Source organism: Heloderma suspectum, chromosome 4 (genome assembly GCF_057233095.1).
Source record: "Heloderma suspectum isolate Gila_16-S chromosome 4, 16-S_ref, whole genome shotgun sequence".
Taxonomy (NCBI): Eukaryota; Metazoa; Chordata; class Lepidosauria; order Squamata; family Helodermatidae; genus Heloderma; species Heloderma suspectum.
In genome coordinates this window covers 161,259,113-161,280,830 of record NC_139461.1, presented here as the reverse complement: position 1 = coordinate 161,280,830, position 21,718 = coordinate 161,259,113, and the positions used below count along the sequence as shown (strand labels likewise).

General features: G+C 43.8%; 1 protein-coding gene across 3 annotated transcripts in view; it reads left to right on the top strand.

Moving 5' to 3' along the window:
• ALOX5 (arachidonate 5-lipoxygenase) overlaps window positions 1-21,718 on the top strand; it is a 108,490-nt gene that overhangs the window by 65,467 nt on the left and 21,305 nt on the right. For all 3 annotated transcript variants that reach the window (XM_084854842.1, XM_084854841.1, XM_084854840.1), the window contains 6 exons: window positions 1,849-2,021; window positions 7,032-7,178; window positions 8,039-8,242; window positions 11,504-11,590; window positions 13,028-13,206; window positions 21,167-21,288. In XM_084854842.1, the coding sequence (XP_084710968.1) occupies window positions 1,849-2,021; window positions 7,032-7,178; window positions 8,039-8,242; window positions 11,504-11,590; window positions 13,028-13,206; window positions 21,167-21,288 (912 nt within the window). The remainder of the gene's footprint in view (window positions 1-1,848; window positions 2,022-7,031; window positions 7,179-8,038; window positions 8,243-11,503; window positions 11,591-13,027; window positions 13,207-21,166; window positions 21,289-21,718) is intronic.

Here is a 21,718-nt window from a genome sequence, read left to right as displayed (position 1 = left end):
AGTCTCCTCAGCTTTGCAACTGTCTAGCTCGCCCTGCGTGTTGAACAGGTGGCATTTCAGAGAAAGCTACCTTGGAGGTTCTGGCTTTCAACCTCCTACTTAGCAACCTAAATTTGGCTTACAGGCCCTCATGACTATATTTCCCCACATCATTGGTACCAACATGCACCATGACCACTGACTCCAGCACTATCTACCAGGCCACCTAGAATATGCATGATATCTGCAACTGTTGTACCAGGCAGGCAATATTCCACGTGGCCTACATGCCCATCTGAATCACATTCTTAACTTGCACAAGTGCTTCACTTCTTTTTATCTTGACGCTCAGTGAGCTTGCAGCTCACCAAGCACAAGGGCCCCTCCTTGTGGTTGGTGAGCTGCAACTATTTGATTGCTGCAACTCACAGCCAGTATTAAGGATTGTGCAGCACGGTATTAAGGCTCCCACCCCCCTAATTTACCTTCTCAGTTAGTAGACACCCCTCTGCAACCCTGTGAAAATCATGTCCCTAACGTGATGTGTTGTAAGTGGGGGAAGAGGAACCTAAAAGAAAAAGAAAGGCTTTTTTAATGCAGGAGATGGCTTGCCTGCAAATCAGCAGAGGCCCGTAAGGAGCCCCACTGATGTCCTGCTGCCTGCCTGTTAGGCGGGGTAGGTCTGGGCAAGCTGGAGGAGGAATCTTCCGGGAAGGAGCAGATCAGTAACTGGCCTAGCCTCCTAGCTCATGGGAGGGGATGTTCCCAAGAATACTGACTCCCCCCCCACCCTTCCTCAGAGAACATTGTTTTTAAAGCAGGAGTATATGTGAGGGTGGATCCACATCATGCCGTGTTTAGTCAACGAGTTTGATGCCTTTAAGTGTGTGATTTGGTAAAAAAAATCCTGGCTTAACTGTACTGCTTACAATGATTCTGAGCAGACACATGTTATCAATCTACTCCTCTTATATGTGTTCTGAGGCTAGGGTGTTCATGCAAAGTTCTCTTTCACCAAATTTTATTATTATATTTATTTCATTTATATCCCACCTTCCCTCCAAGGAGCTCAAGGTGGCATACATGTTCCCACCCACCCCACTTTTTTCATTGTTCTCACAGCAACCCTGTGAGACAGGTTAGGCTAAAGAATAGTGACTGGCCCAAGGTCACCCAGTGAGCTTCATAGCTGAGCAGGGATTTGAACTTTGGTCTCCCCAGTCCTAGCCTGGCCCTCTAACCTAGTTTGACACTCACCATACTGGCTGTCCAAACCACTGGTTCCCTCTTGTGTACTCCTGAGTTTGCTTGTCAAGGCCAAGAATGTATAGTTCTGTGCCGCTCCTCCACATCACACCTTTTCTTTCTCTGTAATGGAGTTTACAGTACACTGCAGACAATCTGATCTTTATATGACATACTCTAATCAACAATTATGTGTAGTTTTTATTAAGGCCTTACTATTAAAAAAACCCCAGTGTTCTACTTTTCAGAGACCAGATGATAGATACCTATTTAGAATTGCCTTTATTATGATGCGTATTTACATCATAGATTGTAGATTTTATATTTGAGGTTGAATATATATTTGAGGTTTGTATGTGTTTTTGTTTGACTATTTTAATATCCAGTAATTTCAGTATAACCTTGGTCATTCTCTCTCTTTTAGTGCCCTGGAAGAAGGCGTGCCCATTGGGCACATTACAGAAAGTGAAATTATTTTACTTTGAGCATCGTTTTCAAGCTTTGTTGCCCCCACCTTTTTAATTTCTTCTTTTTTACTTGTAATTTGATATAAAATTGCTAATATTTTGTGCTTAAACTGCTACTAAAAGCAACCCTTAGCTTTATTTTTATATTTTCCTTCAGAGTATGTAATGAAGCATTGGCAAGAAGATTTTATGTTTGGATACCAGTTCCTGAATGGGTGCAATCCTGTATTGATCCAAAAGTGCACAGAATTACCAAAGAAGTTTCCAGTGACCACAGAAATGGTAGAATGCAGTTTGGAGAGGAATCTGACTCTGGAAGAGGAAATAAAGGTACCAACGTAGAATGGGCACTTATTTCAGCAATATTGTACTCTTCAGTTGAAAAGCATTTCAGGAATTTGGGGAAGCTGATTAAATTATTTGAAAGAGAAGTGCTTTCCTTGCCTGGAAGAGAACATGCAGTTTGAACACTGAGTTGATATTGAATCCGACAGTTTCTACTGTACAATAACTAGCGTTCAGATCAAGATGTTGTTGTTCAGTCGTGTCCGACTCTTCGTGACCCCATGGACAATAGCACGCCAGGCCTTCCTGCCCTGCGCTCTCTCCCGGAGCGTGCTCAAGTTCATATTCATTGCATCGGTGATGCTGTCTAGCCATCTCATCCTCTGCCGTCCCCTTCTCCTTTTGCCTTCAGTCTTTCCCAGCATCAGGGTCTTTTCCAGAGAGTTTTCTCTTTGCATTAGGTGGCCAAAATATTTCAGCTTCAGCTTCAGTATCTGTCCTTCCAATGAGCACTCAGGTTTGATTTCCTGTAGGATGGACTGATTTGACCTCCTTGCAGTCCAGGGAATCGTAAGAGTCTTCTCCAGCACCACAGTTCGAAAGCATCAATTCTTTGGCGCTCAGCCTTCCTTATAGTCCAGCTCTCACAGCCATACATTACTACTGGGAAAACCATAGCTTTGATTAGACGGGCCTTTGTCGGCAAGGTGATGTCTCTGCTTCTTACTATGCTGTCTAGGTTGGCCATAGCTTTCCTCCCAAGGAGCAAGCGTCTTTTAATTTCATGGCTACAGTCACCGTCTGCGGTGATCTTGGAGCCCAAGAAAGTAAAATCTGTCACTGCTTCCATTTCTTCCCCTTCTGTATGCCAGGAAGTGATGGGACCAGAGGCCATGATCTTTGTTTTTTTAATGTTGAGTTTCAAACCAGCTTTTGCACTCTCCTCTTTCACCCTCAACAAGAGGCTCTTGAGATCCTCTTCGCTTTCTGCCATTAGGGTGGTATCATCTGTGTATCTGAGGTTGTTGATAATTCTCCCAGCAATCTTAATTCCGACCTGTGATTCATCCAACCCGGCGTTTCTCATGATGTACTCTGCATATAAGTTAAATAAGCAGGGTGACAATATGCAGCCTTGTCGTACTCCTTTCCCAGTTTTGAACCACTCAGTTGTTCCATGTCTGGTTCTTACTGTTGCTTCTTGACCCTTGTACAGGTTTCTCAGGAGACAGGTAAGGTGGTCTGGTACGCCCATCACTTTAAGAATTTGCCACAGTTTGTTGTGATCCACACAATCAAAGGCTTTAGCGTAGTCAATGAAGCAGAAATAGACGTTTTTCTGGAATTCTCTTGCTTTCTCCATGATCCAGCGAATGTTGGCGATTTGATCTCTAGTTCCTCTGCCTCTTCGAAACCCCGCTTGTACTTCCGGTAGTTCTCGGTTCGCATACTGTTGAAGCCTAGCTTGTAGGATTTTGAGCATCACCTTGCTGGCATGTGAAATGAGCGCAATTGTGTAGTAGTTTGAACACTCTTTGGCATTGCCCTTCTTTGGAATTGGAATGTAAACTGACCTTTTCCAGTCTTGCGGCCATTGTTGAGTGTTCCAAATTTGTTGGCATATTGAATGCAGCACTTTAACAACATCACCTTTTAGGATTTTAAATAGCTCAGCTGGAATACTGTAATCTCCGCTAGCTTTGTTGTTAGTAATGCTTCCTAAGGTCCACTTGACTTCACTCTCGAGGATGTCCAGCTCAAGTTCAGTGACCACACTATCATGGCTATCAGGGACATTAAGATCTTTCCTGTATAGTTCTTCTGTGTATTCTTTCCACCTCTTCTTAATCTCATCTGCTTCTGTTAGGTCCCTGCCTTCATTGTCCTTTATCATGCCCATCTTTGCACAAAACGTTCCCTTGAGATCTCCAATTTTCTTGAAGAGATCTCTAGTCTTTCCCATTCTGTTGTTTTCCTCGATTTCTTTGCATTGTTCATTTAAGAAGGCCTTCTTGTCTCTCCTTGCTATTCTCTGGAACTCTGCATTCAGTTGGATATATCTTCCCCTTTCTCCCTTGCTTTTCGCTTCCCTTCTTTCCTCAGCTACTTGTAAAGCCTCATCAGACAGCCACTTGGCTTTCTTGCATTTCTTTTTCTTTGGGATGGATTTTGTTGCTGCCTCCTGAACAATGTTACGGACCTCCGTCCATAGTTCCTCAGGCACTCTGTCTAACAGGTCTAATCCCTTAAATCTATTCCTCACCTCCACTGTATATTCATCAGATCAAGATGGGGTATGCCTTATTCTAAGGTTGCAGCCTTATTCACACTTAACTGGGACTAAACCCCATTGAGCACAGTGGGATGTAGTGCACTCCTGTGCATGTTTAAAGATGGGTGCATGACTCCTTCCCCGATTTTTTGTAAATGGACCTTAAAGACCTGGATATTCCAGTCTGCTTTTAAATAAATGGATGCCCATTTATATTTTATTTTAAATGTTTTACGTGCTGTTTTAGTTAATTGTATTTATATTTTATTGTTTTACAATTTTACTATGGAAACTGCCTTGAGGAGCCTTTGCTTTGAAAGGTGGTATAAAATATTTTAAATAAATTAAATAAATCATAGTTTCTCAAAGACATAATGAAATTTAAGCCTTCAGCCACCTTCTGGACAAAGTACGTTAATTGTGATTCAAGTAATATATGGCCAGTTCTCGCTTTCTTTTTCTGAAACGTACTCTTTTCTTCTTTTAAAAAATACTCACCCAGCCTGCCATCAGCCAAGATATGCAACAAAACCTATTTCACTCCTTTCTACACCCAACATATATCTTGTAATATCCTAATGGCTTGTCGGGAGCATTGCCAGTCGTGGCAGTGATGACAGGACTCAGGCTGCTATTGACTCAGCTGATGTGATGGTTACAAACATTCTAAGTGCTGGTGAAATTAAAAAAAGGCAGTGTGGAATGTTCTCAGGCAGTCTGCTCTGAGGGATGTGAGAGGCCAAATAGGCTGGGCCTAAAATTTCACACTGGCATGAAAATTATAGATTGGGAACAGGAGGAGCAGAGGTCTGAGAAACAGACAGGGAACTGAGGCAAGTATTGACAGGGCCAGAGGGAAGGAGGGAGAAAAGAACCTCACACAGTACATGAGGTCAGCAGAACCATATAATGTTGGCAGGAAGAGGATAGGAGGCATTATCAGTGGGGAAACAGTGATCTTGATCAGGATCACTGGAGTAGGGAGATATGCCCTGCTGCAATCCCAATGCAGCCAAGGTTGCTGTTTCCACATTGATAATAGCAGCAGGGAAATGGCGATCTTGATCAGGATTGATGGGGGATGGAGAGGCTTTCGCTCTGAGGCTTTCTTAAATGGGGTCCAACAACTGCCTGGGGATAAGCTGCCTTCCTTTAAGAGGCACTTAAGAGGCCACCTTTGAGGTCCAGATTGATAATCCAGATCTGGCTGTTCTTAAGAAGACAACCCTACAGGTAACAAGAGCTTTGGAAGCTGGGAAATCACTGACCAGAAAGTAAAGAGGGCCAGGTCCAAATCTTAGAGGGCACCTGTACATTTTAAAAGATGCATAAAATGGAAACTTTTCAACAGTTGAGGATTCTGCTGTTACTGTCCTCCTTGTGACACTGGCCACACCTCATTTAATTCCTGCTTCTATGCAGTTATTACAAGAGCTGCCTCAAGGTCTGGACTTGGAAAAGAGGAAGTGAGACCCAAGAAGCCGTGACATGTGAAATGAAATTCGAATCTGTTAGTACCCTGACTTGCCAAATCTGTTCTGGAGAAAGGAAGGCCAGGCAAACTCTTGGCCACACAGGCCCTGCATTGCTCTGGGAAATCACCATCTGCGTGGTGTCACCAGGCATCCTTCCCTCCATCTGTGGCAATACTTCTGCCCTCTGAGAATACTGCTGAAGGAGTCTGGCAAGAGGAGTAGAAATCATGGCCTAGTCCAGACCTCACCTCATTTCTCATCCTCTATCTGGACTACAGATCATAGGCATGGCAAATTTGTGGCCTTAGGCCTCTAGTTTTTAATCATGTATGTTAAAGAAAAGGAAACACAGAGATGGAACTCTTACAAAACACACACTGTAAATATGTTGATTATCATAAAACATTCTGTCCTGTCAACATACTTGAATGAGGCCTTTCACCTAAAACTGCAGCACATCATATTTTGTCTATTTGAATCTAAAGGTGGCAAACTGATATTCCAGTTTTACTTCCCAATCTCTGACAGAAACAAATTAAATAAAATTCCAAATTCTGAAAAGCATTCAAATAATCCAATAAAGCACATGATTTAAGAGAATTTCTACAAATCTGTTTGCATAATTTGCCTAATTATTTGTCTCTTGATTTGCCTAATTTTCTGTGAAGAAGTCAATATCCCCTGCTTGTACTTCAAAGCGTGGTTTAGTTTCAACTTTCATCACTCAAGCAAATAACACAAATGTAGTAGATAGAGTGCTGGACTTGGACTGAGGAAACCTGAATTGAAATACTAATCCAGCCATGAAGTTTACTGGATGACCTTGAAATAGTCCCTGTCTCTAAACCTAATCTACCTTCTAAGATAAAATGTGGGTGACCCTGTGTATGCAGCCCAGAGCTCCTTGAAGGATGTATAGGACGTAAAAGTAATATATAATAGTTTGGCTGGCAATTAAGTTGTTCCTGTTACTCTCCCTGTTCATTTATTTATTTGAGTATTTATAATGGGTTTGATCCAGACTTAAAATCATGTTTGGAGTAGAGCCATTGAAATCATTGAGACTTAAGTTAGTCATTACTAAATTGTCCCATTGATCTCAGTGGGTCTGCACGAAGCATGACTAATTCTGAATCAAATCTAATATACTTGTTAACTCAAATAAGTCCTCAAAGCAAAGAATATTAAAAAACAAAACACACACACAAATATTAAAGGAAAAATACAAGCTAAATCAGCATTACCTACAGGGAAAATAAATAAACCAAACTAAACAGGCTGTGTATGTTTTCTTTTCCTTTCCTGCAGCAAGGAAATATTTACATAGTGGATTATGAACTTCTGGATGGTGTTGAAGTCAATAAGACAGACCCTGGAACAAAACAGTATTTAGCTGCTCCCATCTGTTTATTGTATAAGAATTTAGAGAAGAAGATTGTCCCTATTGCAATCCAGGTAACCTGCGTCTTGCCCACTAAAATAATACATCTCTGTTTACTATAAACCCTAAAGTTTGGTATCTCCTCAAAATGTATATCAATATATTTTGCGCTCGTTTTGTGCTGCCACCCACTAGCATGTATGGACATAGTTCCTAGTTATTACCCCAAAACCCAACATTTCCATATTTGAATGCCAGTGTTTTATGCCACCAACCCTGAGTTTTGTACTGCCACCCACATACCCAGTTTGGGGGCCTACTGAATACCCCAAAACCAACATTCTCATTCACTCAAAACCTATGCCTACTTTTTGTGAACTGCCCAGAGAGCTTGGGTGGTATGCGAGGGCTTTGACTATGGGGCGGTATAGAAATATATGAAATGAAATATTGTTATGTTCTGTTTTACCCTGAATACCTATAAAAATAAAATAAAACAGTTATTTAAAAGGGGGAAAGGAGGGGGGAAATCTCTTACTTAGTCTACTTAGAAATTAGTCTCTGCAAGCCTGTCCAAGACATACTAGTGGATGGCAGCACAAAACTAGTGGATGGCATAAAACTAGCACAAAACCATGATACAGTTTTTGAGGAAATAATCAAATTTCAGGTTTAGTAGTTAGCACAGCTAAATAATAGTTATGTCATTATTGAAGGAATTGTGTTGGAGCAATATGACAATGGAACCAATTACCTAGGGAGGTGGTGGGCTCTCCCACACTGGAGGCATTCAAGACGAGGCTGGACAGCCATCTGTCAGGGATGCTCTGACTTGGATTCCTGCATTGAGCAGGGGGTTGGGCGTGATGGTCTTGTAGGCCCCTTCCAACCCTACTATTCTATGATTCTGTAACTCTTCTGTTCCTCTTTTCAGATAAACCAAGCTCCTGAACCAGACAATCCTGTTTTCCTTCCATCAGATGCCAAATATGACTGGTTATTGGCCAAAATCTGGGTACGGTCTTCTGATTTCCACATACATCAGACTGTTACACATCTCCTTCGCACTCACTTAATTTCAGAAGTGTTTGGAGTGGCCATGTTCCGACAACTGCCTGCTGTCCATCCTCTCTTTAAGGTGGGCTCTTTTTGTGCTAAAATAATGTAAGCATGGGGGGGCGGGGGGAAGCATCCCCTGTGTGTATGTGCATGTGTGTGTGTGTGCATATGCACATGTGTGAACCACCTAAATGAGAGTAGGCCTAGAACGAAGGGACACTCAAAGAAACCTGGATTGACTAAGTAAGGATTTAACCAATGAGTAGGAGAGGAACAGTTCTCAGAAGTGCCAGAATTTATTCAGGCCAAGTGCGTTTCAGAAACAAATTTCCATGCCAGCCTGTGATGGATGGAAGTTGGCAATGCTGCCATAGATGCTTGGGGAAGTTGCTGTCATTGCTCCATTCTGTGTTTTTTGTAGTGGCATTTTTCTCTCTCTTCAATTTCTGTGCTGAACTACATTAAGCTGGCTTTGCAGCAGTGCAAGTGGCTGGCCAGAAGCATGGGATTGCTTGGCCCATTAACTTCCTTTTTTCCATGGAATGCCAATCTGTTAACAGAGCCACTGTAACAGAAAGAGTATATCTGTTTCCCCAAATCTTCTGAATAACATGCTTTACTGCTTTCCAAAATTGTATTTTTCTGTAACAACCCCACCATCCATGGATAAAGTCTGCTGAACACACTTTACACCTCCAGTATTCCATTGTAGTGGGATCAAACATTTTCTTAATCCAAGCTAGGGACCAAGGGCCTAACATGATGAATCATGAAATGGTGATCATAGTTTATTTAAATAGCTGTCAGGAGGTAGCGTGGAGGATTCAACAATCAGGATTGAGGAGCGAGGTTTAACCCTATCCCCCTGCACTGCAGTCCCACCAAAAATAGTCACCAAACCCACACACAGTCACATGTCCTGGGAGGCAAGCTGCTATTACTGCTGATTAGAGCTGCCCTCTTGGGTGAAATATCAGATTTTTCAGAATGGCAGTTTCCATCAGGACCATAGCACAAATAATTTTTTAAACACACACACAGGCACACAATTCCAATCCTGACCTACAGATTCTATTTAATGTTTTTAAACACAGATATGTGAAATGCAATCATATATTTCACATAGCTTGGTTGGCCTTAAATTTCACTGTTCAAAAGGCCACCCTACATACATATCTGGCACCATCATGAGAAGGAAGTTGGAGCTCTATGGAAGAGAAGGCTGTTTTGAGAGGGGAGACAGGAGGGAGAAGAGGCAACTAGTAGAGAAAGCACAGTCAGGGCTAGGATAAATAGCACCAAAGGCGAAGAGTGCCTTTGGTGCCCCCCTCCCCCATGGTCAGCTTTGCAGGGCCACCCAGAGGGCTTATGGGGCCTGGTGCAGGTGTGATGTTGGGGACCCTGCTGTTGCCCCCTGCAAGGACCCCTGCATATGAACACAAAGCTGGGGGCCACATGCAAGAGTTCTTGCACACACGGACTGCATCTGAGAATTCTCACCTGCAGCTCCTCCTTGCCCTTGGATCAAGCAGAATGGTAGATGTGCTTTTTTCCTTACATGGGGATAAGGGAATAGGGATCACATCTGGCAGAGCTTCTTTCTGCTTCCTGGGGCTCAGTCTCACAGGTCTTCTGGGCGTTGCCTGTGGCTGGTCTCCGCTACTCAGGAAGGAAGGCAGGATTCGTCCCTTCAGGCCTGGCCTCACACCATTCCTGTGCCTTTCCCTGTAGTAACGGCCACAGAAAATTACTCTCCAGTGGCACCTTGCCTGGAAATCTTAGGTGGCGTCCACTCACTCCTCAAATTCTTTCCCAGGTGGGCCTGGAGTTCTTCCTGTGATCAGAACAAGCTGCCTGCTCTGCCACAGAATCCCTCCTGAAAGCCTTCCCTGCTCCTTCTCTCCTTGCAACAAATTTTTGCAACTGGGGCTACTTGGGCTGGCCCAGCAATAAGCCTTCCTGCCAATCTTTTCTCTACTGCTGCCCAGACATAAAGGAAGATTTTACCTGACTGTGATGGGTTTAGACTCCCTTACAGCTGGGCTGCAGGCCTAGCTGATAACCAGGCCCCTCCCTCCGTTCCAGCCTCCCAAGGATGCATTTTACAGCCAGCTTAAGTCTCAAATTAGCATCGATGCACAACTATGTAAAATATTTACTTCATCATGGCCAGGGAGAGCTCCCCTTATGTCACAATTAGATGCTGACATTCAGTGTGTCATCTTACACTCGAATATACCATTTCCTCTTTTTATGAAAACTTTAAACAAAATACCAAGAATTCTGGTGAGCAATGCAGCAGGGTCAGGGCCAGGGGCCAATGGTACAGACAGGAACTGAGGCAGGAGCCCTCTTGCTTTGTGGGGGCTTGTGGCAAATTGCCCCATTTCCACACACACACACACACACACACACACACGTACACTCTGGGCAGCCCTGCAGCTTTGCAGTGTTACCAAGTTGTATGGCAAATGACATCAAAGTAGAAATTGAAAAAGAAACATATTTTAAAGCTAATTGAAGGAAGATAATTTTTGTAGTTAGTACCCAAACAACCTGTTGAACCTTGAAAGCAAGGTTACGGTCAGTTTCTTTTTGCCACCCTAGCTCACTGCAGACAGTGCATTCAAAAACCACAGCCACTGAGCTCAGCTTTGGACCCCCCTCAGCTTGGCACTCTGGACAACAGCCCAGCTTGCCCACCCCTAAGTCCAGCCCCAAGCACAGTAATGATTATACTATGATTTTGGCAAATTTTAATTAGTTTTGAATTATTTTAATTGGAAAGGCATTAGATCAAAGCAGTACACAAATAAACATATAAAGTTTCCAATTCAAGTGGCAAATGGGCTATGGCCGTCCTTGGTCTGAAGCTGGAAGGATGAAGCTGGATTAATGAAGAGAGGGATATGTGACATCAGCTTCCTTATAACTCTTTTATTAACTATGAGGTGTCCTTGGACAACAACACGATGTGTGGTTGGTCTAAGCTATGTGCATCCCTAAGGCTTTTCTGAACTATCCAAATAGGCAATGCATATTTAAACTGCAATTCCAGTGGGGTCCAAAATGTTGCTGAAATTTTTTGATAATACAAACAATGTGTTTCTCACATTGCAGTTTTGTTATCTCATAGTGTATGTCAAATTGGCTTGTAAAGGAATCTGTTTTGGAGTTGTCTTCATTGTCCATTCAGGTGGTTTGTTTAAAAGCATGGACCCAACTGAGATTCTGTAGTTCATTGTTTGGAAGTATTTTGGTTTGTGAACCAATCATATTACACTGGGAAAACTGTGCAAAGAATATTTCATCCTGAGCTGCTTTCTGTTCTGGTTTACAGCTCCTGGTACCCCATGTACGGTTTACAATTGCTATCAACACCAAAGCCCGGGAGCAGCTTATCTGTGAATATGGCCTTTTTGACAAGGTGAGATAGCTTGCTTTCATAGGTCTGGAACAATTTCCAGCTGGTCTGAAAGGACAGTTTTTAGAATGCTCCACAAAAACCATGAGGAGATTCTGCTTACTTGGAGTTTCTAATCTGCCTTTTTTGGGATGCTGAAGAGGGTAGTCGCCAGTTACACCCAGGCGCTCTTGGAGGAAGCCAATTAACTGGAACTATTTCAGTCATAACTCCAAGCCCTTGCAACAAGTGTCTTCCACATAGCTCCCCCCACCGATTCACCCCACATGGTAACACCCATTGCCTTCCCTCAAATATAGGTTTAAGAATAATAAGAATAATATAATACAAACTAAAAATACCTCGACAACAACAAAAAACATTAAAAGGCCATAGCTAAAAACAAAATACAGCAGGACAATCCAAGAATTAATCCGCAAAGCTCAACTGAAATGGAAAGGGGTTTCTTTCACTTGTCAAGTAGCAAGGAGGGCCCTTTTGAACTTTCCTCAGAAGGGAGTTCCATAATATAGGGCTGCTACCATGCTTCTGTTGGAGGCTAATCTGTCCATGAGATTGAAGTTCTTGAGTGCTTTTGGGAGGTGGCTGAGGAGCTTGTATAGAAAAAAAAAATTCTCCCAGCACACAAGCCATTTTGGGATTTAACAGTAAGAATCAGCATTTTAAATAGAGTCTAAAAACAAACTATCAGCCAGTGCAGATGCTTCAAAACAGGTGGTATGTGAGAATATCAGCCCACACCTGTTAATAGGCAGGCTTCCATATTCTGTGCTAGCTGAAGTATCTGAATCATCAGACTGTTCATCAGATTTAAGCCATATGCAGTCTCCAGTTATTCTACCATTAAAATGCTTATTTTCTCCAAAACTTCAGAGCAACTAAGGGTGCCTGCCTTATCTGCTATGCCCTGTAAGCAGTTAACATATTCTGCAGTTTCTCATATTGTGCTCACTTAACATTTAGCGTCTGGGTTTGTTACTTTGTACAAGCGAGCGCCCCGCCCCGCCCCACCCCGGGTTCAATGACTGTGTAAAAGAAAGTACAGGTCTATTTCTTGCTTAGCACAACAAGGTTGTGTGTCTTTTTCAGAGGGCTTGGATGTGGCCAAGCCTTGAACACTGGGGACAATCCTGCTTCCGTCAGAGGCACATGAAGGGCAGGCACTGGAGGCTTGCAATGTTACCAATCCTAGTCCAGTGAATAGCGCACACACAGAGTCCCATGCTATGCCATGGCTGTGTGGGGCGGGTATCAAAGCTCCCGTCTTTAAAGCTTGGTCACTCAGGCATCCAGTGGCCCAGGCCCCCATCTGTGCATCCTCCAGTGCAGCCTACTTATGTTAGGGATTTAGGATCCCCCCCACTGTTTAGAACATTCCTCTGAATGGCCATGGAATTGCCTTTGCTTAATGCCCTGTATCACTTGTTTTGGGTGCCAAAGGCAAATGCCACTGGAGGAGGTGGACATGTGCAAATGGTCCAGCGAGCAATGAAGCACTTCACCTACAGCTCCCTCTGCTTCCCTGAAGAAATCAAGGCAAGACACATGGAAAGCAATGAGGATATTCCATACTACTACTATCGGGATGATGGTGTCAAAGTATGGGAGGCAATAAGGAGGTATGAGGCTGTCGGAAATAAATTCTATTATGTTTGACTGACTGAGCTTTTCAAGTGTGGTTTTGACTGTGGCAATTCATGTGAGTTCATCCTTCACATAGCTAACCCCTTTTGAACTGTTTCGCTGTATGACAACATGGGTGTTGTTAGGCCTGGGCCCAGGGGCCTCTAGGCCCGAATCTATTTCACAAGGACCCAGATCGGGGAAATATCTCAGAGCATCCATTGGTACCAATGGAAGTTTTTTTTCTCAGCTTAATTGCCACGCAGGGGGTGATTTTCAAGGGGGATTGCAGCTGAGGAGGGAAGAATTAACTCTCCCCACACGTTGTAGTAATCCACAAATCCCTCATCCGTGGCAATTAAGCTTTTAAAAAATCTTCTGTTTGTGCCAATGGAGATTTTTCCCTAAGGTTAATTACCATGCTGTGGGGAGGGGGATTTCCAAGGGGATTGCAGTTGGGGAGGGAAGGGTTAACATTCCCTACCCTGTGTGTTGTGTCCCCTTCAACTCTGCCCTCCTCTGCATGGCAACTAAGGTTAGGGGGGAAAATCTGTTGATGCCAATGGAAGCTTGTTTTCTAAGCTTAACTGCAAGGTGTGAGGGCAATTTTCCTCCAGGAGAGAGAGAGAGAGAGAGAGAGAAGTGAAAGAAGGGACAAAGATATGAATGTGGAAAAAAGGGAAGAAAAACATGTGTATTGCCCTCCTGAAAGGTTAATTCTTCTCCAAATACCCCAAGTGTGTGATAGATTGTGGTTGTGCATGCGTGTGGTATGGCTCCACTTGATCTTTGTGTGTCTCCATGCCCTGTATTGTGGTACATGGAGAGGTGATACTTCTTCATAGAATCATAGGATAGTAGGGTTGGAAGGGGCCTATAAGACCATCGAGTCCAACCCCCTGCTCAATGCAGGAATCCAAGTCAGAGTATCCCTGACAGATGGCTGTCCAGCCTCATCTTGAATGCCTCCAGTATGGGAGGGCCCACTACCTCCCTAGGTAATTGGTTTCATTGTCGTATTGCTCTAACAGTCAGGACGTTTTTCCTGATGTTCAGCCGGAATCTGGCTTCCTGTAACTTGAGCCCATTATTCCGTGTCCTGCATTCTGAGATGATCAAGAAGAGATTCTGGCCTTCCTCTCTGTGACAACCTTTCAAGTACTTGAAGAGCGCTATCCTATCTCCCCTCAGTCTTCTCTTCTCAAGGCTAAACATGCCCAGTTCATTCGGTCTCTCTTCACAGAGCTTTGTTTCCAGTCCCCTCATCATCTTTGCTGCCCTCCTCTGAACCCTCTCCAGCTTGTCTGCATCCTTCTTAAAGTGTGGTGCCCAGAACTGGACACAGTACTCAAGATGAAGCCTAACTGATGCTGAGTAGAGGGGAACTAGTACTTCCCGGGATTTGGAAGCTGTGCTTCTGTTAATGCAGCCCAAAAGAGCATTGGCCTTTTTTGCAGCCACATCACATTGTTGGCTCATATTCAGCTGTGATCTACAACAATTCCAGGATCCTTCTTGCTTGTAGTGTTGTTGAGCCACGTATCCCTCGTCCTGTAACTGTACATTTGGTTTCTTTTTCCTAGGTGCAGAACTTGGCATTGATCCCTATTAAATGTCATTGTGTTGTTTTCTGCCCAGCGCTCCAGTCTATCAAGAGTGCTTTGAATTTTGTTTCTGTCTTCCAAAGTATTAGCTGTCCTGCCCCATTTTGTGTCATCTGCAAATTTGATCAGCATTCCTGCACCTCCTCCTCCAAGTCATTAATAAAAATGTTGAAGAGCACTGGGCCAAGGACTCAGCCCTGTGGTACCCCGCTCATTACCTCTCCCCAGTTTGAGAAGGTCCCATTGATAAGCACTCTTGAGTCCGATTCAGTAGCCAACTGTGGATCCACCTGATGGTTGTTTCATCTAGCCCGCTTTGAGCTAGTTTGCTCATCAGGATATCCTGGGGCACTTTGTCGAAAGCTTTGCTGAAGTCGAGGTATATGATGTCCACAGCATTCCCACAGTCCACAAGGGAGGTGACTTGATCAAAAAATGAGATCAGATTCGTCTGGCAGGACTTGTTCTTGACAAATCCATGTTGACTTCGAGTAACCTCTGCATTGTTATCAAGGTGCTTCCAGATGGATTGCTTTATCATCTGCTCCAGAATTTTCCCAGGGATTGATGTCAGACTGACTGGTCTGTAGTTCCTAGGTTCCTCCTTTTTGCCCTTTTTGAAGATAGGGACAACATTAGCCCTTCTCCAGTCATCTGGCACTTCACCCGTCCTCCATGATTTCTCAGATAATAGACAGTGGTTCTGAGAGCTCTTGTGCCAGTTCCTTTATTACCCTAGGATGCAGTTCATCTGGCCCTGGAGATCTGAACTCATTCAAAGTAATTATGTGTTCCTTGACCATATGCGTATCGATCTCAAGCTGCAATCCTGCCCCTTCAGCCCGTACTTCGCCTTTGCCAGGGTGGTCATAGACCCTCTTTTGAGAGAAGACTGAGCCCAAGTTGGAATTGAGCACTTCTGCCTTTTCTTTGTCATCTGTTTTCATTTTGCCATTCTTGTGGGATTTCCTGTTCTTCCTCTGTATGTGTCTATGTGCATGTGTTGGGATTTGGGGGGAAAGTCACAAGGCCCATTGGGCTTTCTCAGTGGTGGCCCCACATCTTTGGAACTCCCTCCCCAGCCCTCGTCACAGCTGGGTTGTTTTTTTTTAATTCCACATTTATTCCAGTCTGCTTTGGGTGATTGAAAATCATTAGCTGTCGTCTGTCTGTCTGTGTATTTAATCGTAAAGTGTATGTTACTGTTTTTATAATATTGTAAGCTGCCTTTTGAGCGCAGTGTGCCCTGAAAGGCGGGTTAAATTTTGTTTGTTTGTAAATAAATAATAATACCCTGCCACAGAGAGAGACAACCCGGGAAACTGCAGAGCAGGAGAACCCCCCTTCCACCCCACCCCCTGCCTCTGACACCTCTTCTGCCTTTCTCTTTCCAGGCTCCCTCTATCTTCTCCATGTTGCTCAGTCCTGGCTCCATTTCTCCCTCCCTCTGTTCCCCACCCCAAAACCTCCCTCTTCCTTCAAGCCCTCCCCCCTCACTCTCCTTCCTAATCTTCTTCCTTGCTCCTTTTCCTCTCCCTCCGCTGCCACACCCGCTACTCAGGAATGGGCAACTTGTGGCCCTTCAGATGTTTTGGCCTACCATTTTATTCTATTTTAAACGTAAGGTTTTTATATTACCTTTTACCATGTTACTGTATTGCCCCCCTCCTCTAGCCCTCCCACCCAGCATTTTGACACCCCCCCCCATGGAATTGTGCCCCATTTTATTTTATTTTGAATTTAATGTATGGAAGTAATGATGATTGGTTAATAGAGAAATTAATTGATGGGGAATTGCTTAAATTTTGGAACAGGATCTGGGAGGAATTGATTGGTGGTGATCCCCTAATTTGTCCTTGGCTGAGGACATGCAAAGTTTATGCAGATTTGTGTCCCATGGGCCTGGACCCCATATCCTTACAGTGCCTAGCAACATGCCTGACATTCAGAGTATGTGAATTACCAGTGGGCTACCTTTTGTGTTGGTCTCCTTAGCTACTGTTTTAGAAGGCAAGGGGGGGGGGGATGAATTGCCCCTCTACAGAAGGGTCCACATTCCCCACACCTGAACTTCTCTAACATGTCTCCCTCTGGCTGTGTGCCTAGTCGAGGAATGGAATTTGGCCCCCAGTTTAGCATTGCTCTCTATCTAGATCCACTCATGGAGGATCTAGGAGGACCTCTCTTTTGCTAGCTGGTTGACTCCCTGCCCCTCTCTCCCCATGCACTTTGTTTGGTCAGGTTGTGGCCCAGTACAGACAACAAACTTACCAAATGGTTTTCTACCATGGGTGTGATTGGTTGTCTGTTTTGCTTATTTATTTATGTCTTTTATTATATACATTTATATACTGCTTTCTAGTGAACTCTCAAAGTAGTTAACAGGAATGACAAAGAGATAACATATAACAAGAAAAGCACAATAAACTAATCACTGGTCAGTTATAACCATACTGGCTGGGTCACCCCTCAGGGAAAGCCTGCATGAAGAGGTTCCTTGACCATATGAAAAGTGTGATACTTTTTCTTGCCCTGCGTTCTAATGTGTGATCAGTGTTGGAGGCCTCTATCGCCTGGTGTGGTGTGGCTTCTCCACCGTGACCACTTGCTCTGTATTAAAAAGCTGTGGTAGGTAACATCAAATAGGGAAGGCATTTCCCCAAGCTATAAGAGTTTCCTAGCAAGAGCTGTCTTTTAAGAAACAGCTTCCTGCTTTTTCATGGTTTTTAGCTTTTAAGATTTCACATTTTTATTCCACGTGGTGTTTATACATTTTGAAAAACTTAAATGTTGGCTGTTTGGGGAGGATTTTTAGAATATCCATTTATGGTTTGGTGTGTTTTGATAGGAACACTTTCTCATGTATAAATAAAACTCACTTATTTCAGCAGTAAGCAGCCAGTTGTCACAGGCTGCTTCCAGACAAAGCTTTTATTGTGCTGTCACTCTGTCTCAGGCACACAGTTTTACAGGCGGTCCAGACAAGGTTGTCTTCCATTTGTAAAACATACACATACACCTGTGTTTTCCACTGCTTCTTCCATTTTTTTTCTTACCACAAAAAATAGATGATTTCATGGGTTTAAAAGCAGCACAATCTTCTTTTTCTCCGAACCGAAAAGGAAGAGAATAACTCAGAAGAGAGGGGAAATGTTTTATTGACTTCTTTGAAACAACACTGTTACCAGTATTAATACACTTTTAAGATTGTGAGAACAGATTAACTTACTCAGTATGTGAGGCTGCTCACAGCAGGTGTCTGATAATGATCTCGGGGCACGCATAGGCACATATGGAAAGAGGCCATCCTTCATATATGGTGGCTCCAAGCCATGAAGGTATTGATAGGTCAAAACTAGCAATCTGAGCCTGGAAACAAATGGGGAACCAGTGAACATGATTCAGTACTGGCATAATTCAATCATAATACCCAGTTCCAGTCAGTACTCTTTCCACCATATTTTGTACTAACTGAGATGCCCAGAATGTCTTCAAACGCAGCTCCGCATGCAACACATTGCAGTAATCTAAATGGGAGGAATCGCTGATGCTAGGCTATCCCCACCCAGGTAGGGGCATAGTAGGCATACCAGCCTAAGCTGGCAAACACCTCTAGTGACCTACTGACAAAGATGGATCTACAAGCACCCCCAGACTATGAACCTGATCCTTTAAGGCTGGGGTGGGGAACCTCTGGCCCATAGGCCAATTTAAGGGAAGTAAAATCCACCAGCGCCACCTTCTGAAAACAGTCATCCAAATAAGAGCAGAATCACTGTTCTGCCCACTCCCAATTCAGACAGCTTTTCCAGATGGAAGGCTTGGTATTGAAAGCCAGCAAGAGGTTCAGGAGAATCAACAGAGTTGCACTCCCTCTGTCTCTCTCCCAGCGTACAGCATCTCAAGAGGGCATCCAAAGCTATTTCTGTGCTGAAACCAGGTCTAGCCCTGATTGAAATGGATCCAGAAAAACTGATTCCTCTAAGAGAGCATGGATCTGACTGTCCACCAGCCACTTGAGCACCTTGCCCAGGAAGGGGATATTGGCCATTGGTTAAGTTCCTCTGGGTCCAGTGATGTATGTTTTCAGAACTGGTTGCACTGCCCCTCCTTTAAGGAAGCTGGGACCACGCCCTTTCCTAAAGAGGAATTTATATCTTCCAGAACCCAGACAATCATTCCCTCCTCACTAAATGTAATCAGCCATGAAGAGCAAGAGTCAAGCAGGGAAGTGGTTTGTCGAACATGACAAAGTGCATTGTCCACGGTCTTAGGCCTTAAAAAACTGAAAACCTTCCAACGGTATCTGACCTGACAGTGCCCTGGACACCTCCACAGATTGAACTGCACAAATTGTGGAATCTATTTTGTGTCAAAAGCAAGCAATTTTGTCCTCAGAACATTTAGCAAACTTGTTGCAGTGCATTACCAAGCAGTCTTGGATCTCCTACAGGGTCTTCAAAAGGACCTGAACCACTCAGAAAAGCTCCACTAGACAACACTGAGAGGATGCAGGGGAAGGGGATTCTTTGCCTCCCTCACCACCAGAGAGTAGGCTCAATAATGAGCTCTTCTTGTGCTTGGCCAGATTCAAGACAAATTTTTCTCCACCTGTGTTCCAGTAATTTCCCAACATACTTCATCGTTCCCCTCAACTCACAATATTTACCAAGGAACAGAACAGGTTCTGCAACGTAGGAGAGGACTACTCAGGAGTGATCATATCAATTGCCCGAGTCATCTCTGTATGCTACAGAGTCACCAGGGCTTCAACAGGAGTATTTTATTTTTATTTTATTTATTTATTTACACCATTTTTACCCAGCTCTTCAACCATAAAAAGTCTCCCAGAGCAACTCACAAAGATTAATATTAAGACAGTCCCTACCCTCAGATTTACAATCTAAAAGACATGACACAAGAGGGATTGGGAGGGATGAGGAAAAAAGCAAAACTCAGGGCCCTCACTTTTAATTTCGAAGTTCTGACAAAGTGTTCTTTCTGGCAGGAGGTGCAGCCTTCCAGTGGCCTTTCATTCTCTTGCCGATGGATGAGGCCAGAGTCTGCAATCCCAGGGAACTGTCAGTTGGGACAGTGTGCTCTTTCTGGCCAGGGAGAGGTGAAGCAAGCTCTCCGCAGCTGCTTCCTCTCTGGCTGATGTATGGGGCCAGGCTAGTTTCCCTCTTGCCCTGCTGTTCTTCCTGGGAGGCAGGGGGTACAGCCTCCAAGTGGCCCTTGGTTCTCTAGCCAGTGGATGATGGATGAGCAACTTCCTGCCTGCATGTTCCAGTGCTGCAGCAGATGCAGTGCTGGCAAGGGGGCTGGAGGGAGGGGATCCACTGCACTAGCTAGAAAATCTCCCAGAACCCTCTAGAATCCTTCAGAATCTATTGGCCTCCTAGGGTGCATCATCCTAACAGGTCCTCCACCCTTGCAGAAGGGAATAACTGCTACAAGCCTAAATCTCAACAGTAGAAGACCTGACCGTGACAAGGGAATAGATGTTAAATGCCCCATCCATCAGACCACCATCCTCCTGTCCAGAAAACCAAACCAAATGTAGCGTGTGACCTGCTACATGTGTCAGACTGATGGCATGTTCGGACAGCTCCATAGTTGTTGTGGCAGCACAAAGTCCAGAGCTACTCCAGATGTGGCCCCAAGCATGGATTTTAAGGTCCCCCAGAACCACCATCGTGGATGTCCAAATCTGAGAGCATCTCTGTCAGCTCAGGAATGGATACTGATAGATAGCACTGTGGGCAGAAATACCAGCAGAAACTGTAATCTGTCCCGAGAGCCCAGCACAACATGCAAACACTCCAGACTAGTACTCAAGCAATCAGAATGGCTGGAGGGAGAGATGGAACTCCTACAGACCCCAGCAACTCCCTCTTCTTGACTGTCTGCTCTGGTGCTGAGCTGAATACCCAGGAGGGCATACCTAGGAGACACTAACTCCTCCCAGACCTAACCAGATCTCAGTTATATGCACCAGGTTGGCCTTCTCAGCCATAATTAAATCACAGATATGACAGTCTTATTTACTGACCTGGCATCTAATAGCAGCACCAATAAACTAGAAGGTAAATTAGTAAGGCTGCCACATTTCCTCTGGATGAGAGAGAAACTAGAAGAAGAAATAGACAAAAGATGTCTAATATCTCTTATCCCCATCTGTGACATGGTGGCAGTTTGGTAACCCTTGTCTTAGAAACATTTTTACAAAAAGATATGTGTGTCTGTGTGAGTGTGTGCACATGTGTACACACCAAGAAGGTGTTAACAGAGCAAGTTCAAGAGTTATTGGAGACTATACTTTTTTGGTAACTTTCTTTGCTGTTTTCTACAGCTTTGTGACGGAAGTTGTTGACATTTATTATCATAGTGAAGAAATGGTGTGTGAAGATTTGGAACTCCAGGCCTTTGTGAAGGACATCTATGTCTATGGGATGAGAGGCAACAAGGCTTCAGGTGAGACTTTGGGGCACCATTAGAGCCAGATTCTCTGATGCAGAAATGAATGTGACTGAACTTTCCCCTTGGATCTATTTGGGTTTGAGATATAAAATTTGCAGCAAATGAAACTCCTTTTTCTGGAAAAGAAATGGAAGTTTTGGAAAAACCTGAAATATATGCAATGTGTATCAAATCTTTTTTAAATTTATTGAGAAGAAAACATTGATAGGAAAGGAATACATCAGAATTACAGTTAGCCAAATACTTCTTTTACAGAATATCATCTGTGTGTTCTGAATCTCTGTATTAAAAGTAGTATGAGTTTTAATTATTAAACATCCTCCAGTCTCTTGAAAAATGTATTACACTACTGTCTTCCTTCTCAAGTCCCAACATAGTGAGTTAGCTGGACTAACAGTAAATTCATTAACCCTATTCCCCCATT